The sequence below is a fragment of the Amyelois transitella genome, chromosome 8, assembly GCF_032362555.1.
Source record: "Amyelois transitella isolate CPQ chromosome 8, ilAmyTran1.1, whole genome shotgun sequence".
Lineage (NCBI taxonomy): Eukaryota > Metazoa > Arthropoda > Insecta > Lepidoptera > Pyralidae > Amyelois > Amyelois transitella.
Genome location: NC_083511.1, coordinates 994,406 through 1,008,137, shown reverse-complemented (window position 1 = coordinate 1,008,137; position 13,732 = coordinate 994,406). Strand labels below are relative to the sequence as shown.

Genomic DNA, 13,732 nt, shown 5'->3' with positions numbered 1-13,732 from the left:
TAACTCTATTATAAAACGTAAAGCCTATATATATATATATATGTAGCTTTTTTTAATTATAAAAACAAAACTAAATATTACATTAAAATCCAATATTTCGAGCTTATAAGTCATGTCAATAGCACTTATTAAGACTTGAAAAGGATGAAGTAGAACTCAATACTTTACCTCCATTCACAAGTATGAACTAACGCTGATAAAACCGCCCTGTCTTGGATCAAAGCGAGGGCGCCCACCCCAGCCCAGGGTTGCGTCGCGTGACTAATGCGATTTTATTTAATACACAATCTTCTTCGATGCAGCCAATTTCACCAAATATATTATTAGTTGAATCATTTTTAGAAGAACCGTGAACTCCGCTACTTATTGGAGTTTTGTGAATTTTCCGATTTTTTTTTATGAATTGTCGACATTGGTAAGTTAAAAATAATGACGAGCTATTAGACTATAGTTATGGTTTCAAATTGCGTGGTATAGCTGCGCGCTGGGGCATCGCTCCCTTTTTGGAATAAAAAGTATTTATTATGTATTTATATTCTACCCATGTTCGAAATTCTATCAAAATCCGTCCAGGTGATTTTGAGTGAAAGTGTGATAAACAGATATACAAACTAATTTTGGGCACTAGACTTCGTAAATTCGTGTCTCAGCAAAAAATGCATCGCTTGTATGCTGTCTTTAAAGTCATTGCATTTATCAGTGTTTTCAATTCGCCAACCCTAAAATTAGACCTTAAAATTCACGCTACTGTAGGGTTGTCGCCACCAGAAAATTCAACTTCATTATAAAGGACTCTCCCCAGCGGCCTTAACGAGAATTATACGTCTAACAAAATTGTTGCTTTTGATTTTTGACGAGAACTTCCTAAATGACTGTTGGCGAAGACATGAAGTAGGTAAAAAGGGTGTAAAATTAGTATAGTACTGGTGTAAAATTAGTATCGTACTGGTAACGATTAGGGTGAATCTAAGTTAGCGCTATGTATCTAAAAGCATAACAAGAAATAAATTAAAAGCATATAGGATAATTTCTACGATGAAAACACTACCTCAAGTTGAATTGCGAAATAAAAAGTCTACTGCTACGTTTGTACTTATAGGTCTATATAAATGTAGCTCCTTATATTCCGTAAGTCTCTCATTGCAACTAAGCCCTTTAAAGCGTTGATGTACGAGTGTAGGTGATCGATTCGTAAGCTATACCTGACTAACCGTAAGCTATACCTGACCCGTATGCCTTTAAAACAGTCGACATTCTAAGTAACATACATACCTGTTGTCTATAAAAGTAGCTAAAACCGGGTGTGGACAAAAAACTTTATCACAGGTCTGGACGACTACGAATTTGTCATAAAATATATTGGTCACAGGGGTACGTTTATAGCTCACACAACCACTCTCCGCCTTTATTACAAATTTATTACGCTCTACAAACATGGCGGCAGAAATAATGTGAATCTTTATTGCCTATGTATTAATGAATTCCCTATTTTGCTCATATTTCGGTAACAGCAATATATATACGCGCAGTGTGCCCGAATAATGGACGCCTATTATATCAATTATAGCAAAAATTGGCGCGCATGTTATTGCTATCAATTTGGGACAGGCGTTGTTTAACGATCTGGCTAGAAACGTTTTGGGATTGGCCCACAAAAGCTCACTCCGCCGTTTTAGTCGCTACGTGTTAAGATGTTACGAGCAGACGTCCCATTTACTTTGTACGAGTCTTCCAGAGATTTCTTTGAGGCACGCCGAGTAATTTCAAATGTAGGTCTATCTTTAAAAGATGCGGTTAACTTAAAGTGCTCGTATTTTACCCGCGGTCGGTCGGACAAACCCAGTTTCCGAAAGCGATGTACTCGAAAGATTGAAACGGTAGTAAAACGAAAAGTCGTAAGATTGAGACCAAATTGATTCGAGCAGTTGAAAATGGTCAAGTGATTTTATTACCTACAAAATTGAGAAAAATATAGGATTTCGAGTTGCGATATTTTCTTCGAAAGGAAATTAGATTCGGAACAAGATTTCCATTAGAAGTAACAAAGAGAGGCAAGTTATAATTAATTTGAAGTGTCCGTAGGCACAGGCGACGATTGGGAGTCACCAGAGGACATATTGGCAATTTCCTTTTAGACAATATCAAGGGACGGACTACTGAGAGTTGATAATTTCCAATATTGAATGGGAACTGATTGAATTTTAGACAAAATTGTCTGCGTTCAAGTTTGGATTATTCGAATCGTTTGACTGTATAAATATTTTTGAATTAAGCATTAAAAATACACTGGCTTGGAAGACTTAATTTGAATATTGATCGTTCGAGGAAAGTTACTGTTACATAAATATTTACTTACTGTAACAGAACTAGGTAACTTTGACAGCAGACGCCGTTCCCCATAAATCTCCATTTTTTAAAGTTACAGTAGGTATAACAGTGCGCGTTGGTGGTCGAGTCAAAATAGGCACAGGTTCAAATCCCATCTCGCGGCCATGTACCTACCAATGACTATTTTCGAAGTTATGTACTTACATTATGTAGTATGAATATTAACCGAAGCTCTTACGATATGATACGATTTATTGGGCTGGTATAATTAAATAAGATATCTTCTGTTTTCTTTATTAAGCGGCTAGCTGTGCCCGCGACTTCATCCGCGTGGAATAGTTGTTTCGGGCATCATTTAAGCCCTCAATGATGAATAATTTTCCCCGTTTTTTGTTACTCATTTTTTATAATTTTTTTGCTCTTAAAAGTTGCAGCGTGATGTTATATAGCCTAAAGCCTTCCTCGATAAATGGTCTATCAACACAAAAAGAACCAGTTCAAATGCAATTCAATTCGAACCATTAGTTCATGAGATTAGCGCAGTTCAAACAAACAAACAAAGTCATCAGCTTTACAATATTAGTAAAGATTACTGAAAAAACGCCAGTTTTAGCAATGATCGCTTATTAATTTGGACAACTACTAGTCAATCCAGTTGTACTTGCCCATTAAATGGCTTGTAATATTAGGTATCTAGAAATTTTATGTAGAAAGTGTATGATTTTCTTCTGTGTGTATGTATTATTTGAAATGAGGGCAGCCTTGCGCCGTTGAAATGGCACTGAACCATATGTCAATCATGGTTACTATGTTATATAAGTAATTAATATTGATTTAAGTATCGTCGGAAATTCCTCCCGTCACAATAAGGGCTAACCTTCCATTAAATTGTGGAGCTGGTCACGCAACGCCCTGAATTTCTGGGAAAGAACGAAATTTGTTCGGGATAATTAAGTTCTTTGTTGTCTATTAATCTTATTTTATGCCTACTTGTTGGTTTATAATGGCCCTTTTATAGGCAGGTGTGTCTGAACTTGGAACTTAAACTATTACTTAGTTGTTTTTCTAATTCTGTGCTGTTTGGTTACTGGCACCTATAGAAAATACAATAGGATCACTCTATCTCTTTCCGAACGGATTTAATAATGACACTTTTCAAAAAAACTTTCATTCAAATCCGTTAAGTAGTTCCGGAGATTAGCGTGCACAAACATAATAATAATAATAATAAGTTTATTTATTTCCTCTCACACATAGAATTACAGTATAACAATTACACATTAGGTGCTAAGTAATATTGTGTGAGAAGCTGGAGCCTATGGTAGGTTTCAAAGAAACCTGAAGTACAGGTCACCAGGATCTCACCTCGCAAGAAAATCAAGCAAAATACAAAATATTCATAAGAGGCTTAGATGTTATACAGTTACAGTTATTCATGAATGATATATACTGAATCTATACAAACAAAAGAGTTAAATTTTAAAATATGGAAGTTAATAGGAACAAAAATAATGTTTATGATATAAACAATTCTGCATCATCATAACCCAATGACATCAACCAGTTACAAAGAATTTGTTTTAAAGTAAACTTATTAAGCCTGCAAATAGACAATTCCTTTTCAATTTGGTTATATAAATAAGGACCTTGGTAGTAAAAATATTTTTTGGTAAATTCTTTTGATACCATAGGCAAGTTACACACATTCTGAGGACGTCTTCTTAGTTCATTATTGGGAGTTATATGTGAGACAAGTGGATGTTGTTTGAGTATAGTATAATATATAAATAGCTGTCTAACCGATAATACTTTCCAGTGATTGAACAGTTCCTCAGTGGGATGCCTGTATGGAAATTTGCCACAAACCTTTAATAACGCTCTCTGAGAGATCTCTGCCTGAATCAAGACTGTTTTTGGTGCACCACCCCAAGAGGTAATGCAGTATGTGATAATGCACTGTGCAAGGGCAAAATAAATTTGTTTGATAGCGGACTTTTCCATCACATGTCTCAACGTTTTAAAAATATATATCAACTTCCGTATTCGAGCTGATAGATTTTGAATGTGGATCTTAAAAGACATATTATTATCTATAAACACACCCAGGTACTTGATAGATTTGACTGATGCAATAGGCTCACATAAACAAGAGGTCGGGCTACTTTCCGATAAGCATTTATGTGATATTATGGGCAAAACTGGGATGGGATTTTTGGACAGATTACGAATTGAGAAGTTGATATATTTTGTTTTATCAGAATTCAAGGTCAGAGAATTTGTACGTAACCAGTTATTAACAAGGTTAAAACCTTTTTGAGCAGCTATGCGCACATGCGCCCATGTATCAGCTGCAAACAAGAGACAAGTGTCATCAGCATACGAGATAATGCGACAGCCGTCAATCTCCAGTTCCGTCAAGCCGTTGATGTAGATCAAAAACAGTGTAGGACCTAATATGCTACCCTGGGGTACGCCATAATGTACGCATGCTTTGTCGCTGATGTAATTATCTATTATCGTACTCTGCGTCCGGCCTGTGAGGTAGTTCTCAAACAACTTCAGTTGGGTACCTCTTACTCCACATACCTCCAGTTTATCGAGCAAAATTGGGACAGAGACCGCGTCAAACGCTCTAGCAAGGTCAAGAAATATTCCAGTGACCTTGTAAGATGCTTCTAATTTTTGGGCTATAAACTCTGTAAGCTCATGAACTGCTCCATCCGTAGATCTACCCTTCCTAAAACCAAACTGGTTTGGGGAGAGCAAATTGTTATTTTCTAGGTAGCGAATAAGCCGACTATTAATAATTGTTTCCAAAATTTTTGAAAAAGGGGGTAGGATCGATATTGGTCTAAAGTTGTTGACGCGATCTTTCTCACCATTTTTATGCACTGGATGTATTATAGAGTGTTTAAATGCTTGAGGAAAAACCCCTGTATGTAAGGAGAGATTACAGATGTGGGTAATAGGTGGGATTAGGAATTGTTTGAATTTTTTGATGAAATTGTTTGAGATGCCGTCCCAGCCTTCTGCACATTTATTTTTAAATCCCATAATTATATCGTGAATTTCGACTTCATCTGAATCGAGCATCGCAAAAGAGGAACCGATAGATTGGTTTGACGCCGTTGATCCAGAATTGGTAGATTGATCAATGGGTACGATATTACGCGCAAGGTTTTCGCCAACCTTAGCAAAGTACGTATTTACGACATTCACCGAGTCTCGAGGGTTATCAGAGCAATTAAGTAATTGAGTTGATGGAATTTTAGTCTTTTTTGAACTAGTTACCTCCTTCACTACGTCCCATATTTTTTTAGAATCCTTTCCGGCCTTGTCTAACAGTTTTTTATGGTATAAAATTTTTGCCTTTTTAATGATTGAAGTACAATGGTTGCGGTATCTCGTGTAGGTGAGTTTTAGAATTTCGCTATTAGGTGTAGATCTGTGTTTTTTATATAAATGATCTCTATTTTTGATGCATCTCAAAATTCCAGGGGTTATCCATGGTTTAATAATTCTTTGACGATTGGAAACTTTTACAAATATAGTATTAGATACAATAAGACGTTGAAGGAAAGTAACAAATAAATCAGCAGCTATATTTGCATCATCGGATTCAAAAATAAATTTAAAATCATTGGTTTCTAACTCAAACTTAATTTTTTCATAGTTTATTTTCCTACGTGTTGAAATAACTTTACTTTTATCGACTTCAGTTTCAAGGCAAAGAAATACTGCCTGATGGTCCGTTACTGTTGAGTTTAAAACGATAGTAGTAGATGGTAGGTTTGTTCGAAGCATGACATGGTCAAGGCATGAGCCCAGCCTAGAAGGGATATTATGTGCTGGTAAAAGCCCATGAAAGACATTTATATTTAAATATTCCGGTGAGCTATCATCGATGGAACTATCCTTTATGTCAATGTTAATATCGCCTATAACCGTTATGTTTCGTGAGTTTCCTATTGAAGTGAGTATTGTGTTTAGAGAACGAAAAAAACCACTTTTGTCACTAAAACATGGAGGGCGATATATAGCCACAATAGAAATTACTTGGAGTTTAATAATGAGGCAACTTGCATCATCAAAAGGAGGTTCTGAAATGGTTATGCCAGCAAAGAGTTCACTTTTAAAATATACCACTATACCATCATTTTGATTAATTCTTTTAGCAGAGGCATAATAAGAGTATCCACTTAATTGTGGAATGATAGGATTTTGAGATAGCCTGCACTCAGTAAAAATCATAATATCACAGTTAATTTTAGTTTGTTCCAGAAGGACAAGAAAGTTGTCAATATTACAAGAGATGCTTCGAATATTTTGTGTGACTATAGTAAGACATTTGTTTTGTTCTATATTTAGTGACGGACATTCGTGAGCATCACAGTTTATGACGTTAGACACTGCGACTCCATCGACATTTTCCATTAGTGAATTTATGTTATCGAATTATGTAAGAAGAATACAGTCGGTCAAAAAATAATCTTCTTTGGCTCTTTGAACTTTTTATCTGAAATTCAAGGTTGATATGGTGTTCAAAATAGCTGAAAATAGAGAAACAAAGAATATTTTTAAAATCAATTAGAATTTTCAAAAAATTCATAATGCAAATCAATATTACGAAATTTTGATAGATCTCAATATTTTTCAGTTGAAAGTTTTTTGCATACGAAAGGCGTGTAAAAGTATTTTTACAGGTTTTATCTATTTTTGGAGAAAACAAAGTACTAAGCTGTAAATAAATGCAGTCATTGTTGTGTTGGCTTAATTGTTCCTTAAAGTGTAAGAAAATTACTAAAACTAAGAGTAAACCAAATAAATGGAAAAATAAAAAGTAATTTAAACTATAATTACGAATATCGCAAATAGAATAAGAGAAGTTACTACGCAGCTGATCCGTCACTAGTCACTTTAGGTTAGCCAGCGTGCCCTCAGAGTCCACCATCACTACCGGCGAGTTATCATTCCGTCGCAGGTAGATTCGCCCGTATGATACCCAATACCGAGCAAAATTATTTTGTTTCGCGAATTCTCTCGCTAAGTGAAAAAGCCTCTTGGCCCTGCTTGTCAGCGCCTCACTAACAAATACTGAGCGTTCGGGTCCCTCCAGGAGCAGGTGTTTTGAGTTTAATTTGGAGTCCTTATTCTGTTTATTAAAGGATTTTACCCCACGGATTACAGACTCCTTCAAAGACACAGAGCTCAACTCAACAACTATAGGGGTATGTTCCTTGTTTTTTGATTTGACTCGGAAAATGTCACGAATATCGTTTTCATGAATGGGCTGAGAAATTACTGATCCAACCCGCTGCACTGCCTCGCAGAGTGTTTGTTTGTTTTCTGATGAGGTCCTGGGAAAATTTCGTATTTCGATGGTTGACGAAAGTGACTTCCGTTTCATCAGTTCGACCTCGTTTTCCAGCATAACAATGGTAGACCTCTGTACGGTGTTTTCTCTTTCCAGATTACTAACTTTCTCCAACACCTCCTCATATTTAGCGGATATAAACTCTGTCGATTGTAGGACGCCATTCATTTGATCCTGCATTGTTTTCATAGATGACATAATTAATTCGAGCTTAACATTCTGGGCAGCGATCAATTCTCGCAGCGAAGAATTGTCCTCGACAGACTCGGTAGATATCTCAATGCTGCCTCGGCGTAGGCGTTTGCTGCTGTTACGCTGCGTAATATTCAAATTCGAGTCCGATTGCGCTCGACTCGGCAAAGTTTCATTAACTTGTAGCTTCATAACGTTGAAAGACTCTGGGTTCTTAAGTGTGTTTTGCGACGGAGAATGTTGTTTAGACATTATGTACCGTGTGATAGTAATAATACTGGCAAATAAATACAGGTCAACAAAATGTAAGTAAAAAGGTTACTTGATGGGAGCAGCCGTATTGATAAGAAACCTGTTTCTATTAATAATCGCTGGTAATTTATTGTTTGTGGAGCTACGAACAGTTCGTAGCTGATGTCTCTCGTAGGCGCTTCGTAGGCAATGGGTCAGTTAGTTGTAGCTGCTCGTAGCGGTTCGCTCGGCATAGCGGTTTATGAGATAAAGCAACTCACGATTACTCGGATGTTCTCGGGTGCTCTCGTCACTATTCGTTGGTCGCCGCTTCGTAGAGGGAGATGAAAAATGGCCACTGTCTCTTATCGCGGGGGAGGTGAAGTATGTCCCCGCGTTGTAGCTGCCCGCTTGCCGTCACTGGGTGATATCCAATATTTGCGGTATTTAATGGTAATTTGCAATTTGACTCCACAGGTTATTCGCACTTAAACTAATGCAGCTTAAAGAGTTTATTTGCGTACACTGTTTGTATTTTTGTGAATAAAAATTGCGACACGTCCGCCTATGAACACAGCCGCGAGGCGAGAGGCCAAGGCCAAACACACAGTTTTATTTTTAATTCATTCTCGGTTACTATTTCTTCATCGTAATAAATTATTTTTTTGAAAATATACTCAATGTACAAACAGAATTTTTAACTCTTTTATTATATGTATTGATGATATATTGATAACTTAAATATAAATATTTTCTGTTTTTATTCTATTGATAAATAAAATCCTCTTCTACAAACATATCATCAAAGCTATTATCTTTAGCTACAAGTTACAACTTATCTAAACGCAGATGTGAAAAGTACTCGTACTTAACTGCACGATAACCATAATCGATAATCGAAGGTTCTAATAAATCTTTGCGACATTCTGATGCCAATTGTTAGATTTATGTCATCACATACCATTGAAAAATAGTGGTAAATCTTAGTGTTATATCCTGTTTTAATAGTGATACTGATAGAAATAAAAATATTTCAATAATATAACAATAGCAATACTCTTAGGAATAACGTGTAGTCACGCACGCAGTTGTAAAGCTGTAAAATAGGTTTAGTTGACATACATACATACATACATAAACTCACGCCTCTTTCCCGGAGGGGTAGGCAGAGACTACCTCTTTCCACTTGCCACGATCCCTGCATACTTCCTTTGCTTCATCCACATTCATAACTCTCTTCATGCAAGCTCGGCGGTTTCGGGCACATTTGACCTGACCCTTCACCAGGACGTCCTTAATTTGATCAAGATATGTTCGTCTAGGTCTTCCCACCCCGACCTTTCCCTCCACACTCTCCTTGTATATCTGCTTAGTCAACCTGTTTTCATTCATCCTCTCCACATGACCGAACCATCTCAACATACCCTTTTCTATTCCTGTAACTACATCTTCTTTCACATCACAACATTCCCTTATCACGCTGTTCCTTATCCGGTCACTCAATTTCACACCCAACATACTCCTTAACGCTCTCATTTCCACTGCATTTATTCTGCTTTCGTGCTTCTTTTGCCATACCCAACTTTCACTCCCATACATTAATGTCGGGACCAACACGCCCCTGTGCACAGCCAGTCGAGCCTTTTTGGATAGTTTCTGACTGCTCATAAAGGCATGCAAAGCTCCATTCACCATGTTCCCCGCGTTCACTCTCCTTTCAATATCACTATCACACTTGCCATCTGATGTAAACTTTGATCCTAGGTATACAAACTCTTTCACTTGCTCAACTTTTTCTCCTCCAATCAAAATATTACATGCTGTCATTTCTTTCTCCATTTCAAAAACCAGTGTTTTAGTTTTACTTACATTCACTTTCATTCCTTTCTCTTTTAAAGCTTCATGCATACAGTTTACCATCTCCTGTAACTCCTCCGCTGATGACGCCAGTATAACCTGATCGTCGGCATAGAGCAGACATTTGACGAGTAATTCATTCATCCTTAATCCACTTTCAGACTCTTTCAAATCTGTCAAACAACTATCCATAAATAGGTTGAACAGCCACGGTGACGCAACACATCCCTGCCTAACACCTTTCTCAATCTTAAACCAGTTTAGTTGACAGCTCGTCATTTTACGTATTTCGGCATTATCTTAATACGTCACAAGATGAAACTGTTACTTAAGGCGATGATGCCTCATCATCATGGTGTTGAAAACCTTGATTTGTAATTTTCAGCAGTGCTTACCATTTCTATAGTCTTCAATTATTTGGTGGTACTGGGGCCGATCAATAGATATTAGATCACATCTACTAACTACTCACTAAAATCCGCATCCACAAATTATTAATTGACGTCAATAGCTTATCTAAAGCTCCGGCACCAGAAAAAAAAGAATAGAACCACTCCATCTCTTTCCTATGGATGTCGTTAAAGGTGACTAAGGGATAGGCTTACAAACTTGGGATCCTTTTTTAGGTGATGGGCTATCAACCTGTCACTATTTGAATCTCAATTGTATCATTAAACCAAATAGCTGAGCGTGGCCTATCAGTCTTTTCAAGACTGTTGGCTCTGTCTACCCCACAAGGGATATAGACGTGACCATATGTATGTATGTAGCTTATCTAAAAGCAGATGTAAGGATTCTCGATCACGTAACTGCGCGATAACTATAAATCGACAAGCGACAGTTTCTCGTAAATCTCTGCGATGTCTGATATCAATAGTTGGAATTCTTACGACATACCTGGTGATATATAGTGGTGTTGTACTGGAATCGGTAAAAAAATTGAAAAGATAAAGATTTAAGTAATATACGTTAAGTCCTGTAGTGTAATTTGACGTCAACCAATGTTGTTAAACCAAAAGATATGACAGTTATTAGGTGATACTGAAATGTCACTTAATAATGAATAAAGGTTTTGAATTTGAATTTATTTTGTAAATATAATAATTGAAAATAAAATATCATTAATAAACAAAAAATATTCTTTTTTTAGAATATTACATACATACATACATTGAAAAGATTGATCGGCCACGTTCAGCTATTTGGCTTAATGATAGAATTGAGATCCAAATAGTGACAGGTTGCTAGCCCATCGCCTAAAAAAAATCCCAAGTTTGTAAGCCTATCCCTTAGTCGCTTTTTACGACATCCATGGGAAAGAGATGGAGTGGTCCTATTCTTTTTTGTATTCGTGCCGGGAACCACACGGCACTAGAATATTGCAAAAGATAATCAACTTGTTACTATAAATCTGACTTTAAATTCCATCAAAGGTTAACGATTAGTTTATTGATGGCATTGTAAGCTTATTGCTTAGTAGGTAAGCTCTTGTTTGACTTTTCAATTCTAGGGAAGAGCAGCAGGTACTTCTCAAGTACAAACCGGCGTAGAGGTTTTATGAAAAAAATGATTAAATAGTGCCGTGTGGTTCCCGGCACCAATACAAAAAGGAATAGGACCACTCCATCTCTTTCCCAAGGATGTCGTAAAAGGCGACTAAGGTATAGGCTTATAAACTTGGGATTCTTTCTTAGGCGATGGGCTAGCAACCTGTCACTATTTGAATCTCAATTCTATCATTAAGCCAAATAGCTGAACGTGGCCATTCAGTCTTTTCAAGACTATTCGCTCTGTCTAACCCGCAAGGGATATAGACGTGACCATGTGTATGTATGTAATGATTTAATTGATTGGCTTGCAAATACTAGGTATTCGTATCGATAAATATGCGTCTCTCTGTTACTAAGCTTCATGCTTTAAGCCTGTATGGCTTCTCTCGAAGACTTATCCTCACGTGAACAGGTCATTCACATCACTCGCAAGGGAACGTTATTTACGACCCAGCTAACTCACGAACGCAAACCTAAATATTTAAATACCCAGAGTGGTAATGGTTTTCAGAAGTCGTTTACGATAGGCGGGGAAAATGGACGCGCAGGCTTACTTTGTTCAGTGTAAATGACATTTTTGTGACGAAATGTGACATTTTTGTAAAGAAATTAGGTAGGTAACGGTAAAATAATAGATTTTTGTCTTTGACTTTACAAGTATTTCTATTCTATATCTTCGCCAAAAATCATTGCTCGATCGATTCAGTAATTTCTTTAATTTTCCATATTTGATACAATACAATGACTCACAATTATCGTTGTCAAAAATATGTTATATTCCACTTAGAGCTAATGCCACATAAAAAAGCAGCAATAAAATATACTTACTACGACATTTTCATTAGTCAATTAAACGGTTTTTGTTCATTATAATATTTGTATTAAAAGTATTAGTACCTTACGGGAACAGACGATAATTGGGTTGATTAAAAAAAAAATCACAGGAACGAATTTGCATAATAAGTTAGTATGTACTTTATACTTAAATATCTAAACACTAAATAAAACAAACCGCGTGTAAAATATAAGTAAATCAGAGCCTTAAGGGTAATAAAGGTCAAACAAAAGGCGACGGCTTGACAATAATTCCTCTTTTGTCGAACCACAAAGAAAACGTTTCGTTATCAAACGAACATGATAAATAAATTGTACTGATACTGTAGCTACATAAATTGTACGCCTACATTTTTTTTGATGGCTGAAGTAATTGTATTTAACTCATTTATGTATGTAAAAATATTATATTGAACATACCTACAAAAATTAGTTAACCTTCTTTCTCTTTTTTCAAACATTTTATTCTTTGGAAGAAATTTTTTGTAATAACGTTATCATAAAAAATAAATATCGTGACATTTCAACTTCGAAACAGTAAAGAATTTAGTGGTTATTTTTGAATTAATTTCACATGTAGAGGGATATCTTAGAAGACTCGTTACCATAGTTGTAAACACTTAACTGTCTGTTAAATAAGTATTTATTTAAACAGACAGTTAAGTGTATTAGTGCACAAATAATAGTTACTTAAGAAATTATGACCGAGGTCTATGGTCAGTACACTTTAGTTTTTTTTTAACAACGTTAAATAAAGAAAACTTTTTTTTTAAACCAAGCCCTTGTCGTATCAACGCCGCAGCGGCCAGCATTTATCCCGTCCTTAGTCTATAGATTACAAGATTATAATGTTGGCAGCAATGACACGCGTTATTAATCACACACAGGGTGTCCGCGCCTTCATTTTTCATGTCAGGCGTTCGTGTATTTACATATTTTTTCAGCCTGTATCTATTTTTGTTGAACCTTTTTATTGCGGTACCATGATGCGGCGGTTCACATGTAGCGGGTAATTTGCCTAAATCTAGTTTTTATGAGTTTTTCATGTAACCGGGGTGTGGATATAATGACAGTCGGACTAATAGTCCCGTTGGTAAGTAAGATCTCTTTTTTGATCAATTCAATTGAAATATATCTTTTGATAGATAGATGCATGGAAATCGGCATAATAGAGTCCTATATTATTACGATTCCTATAGATTGATGACGTGATAATGTAAACATTTGGTATTTTTATTGGTTAAGTAGCTCATGTTTTTCGTTCGTTTGCGAATAGTAATTCCTAATGAGGCAAACACGTGTAACTTAGTAATTTAAGTATCTTCTTTCTCCTGGCATTTGTCCCGATTGCATCCTCATCGCTTTG

The 13,732-nt window shown here is 36.2% G+C and overlaps 2 protein-coding genes across 2 annotated transcripts in view; one reads left to right on the top strand and one right to left on the bottom strand.

Annotated features, from left to right (window-relative positions):
• The window catches only part of LOC106137362 (uncharacterized), a 221,204-nt gene that overhangs the window by 26,359 nt on the left and 181,113 nt on the right, over positions 1–13,732 (top strand). The gene's annotated exons all lie outside the window — the stretch shown is intronic.
• LOC132902020 (uncharacterized) lies at positions 7,241–8,146 on the bottom strand. The gene has a single exon (XM_060945593.1). It carries the CDS (start codon positions 8,144–8,146, stop codon positions 7,241–7,243), a length of 906 nt encoding a protein of 301 aa, XP_060801576.1.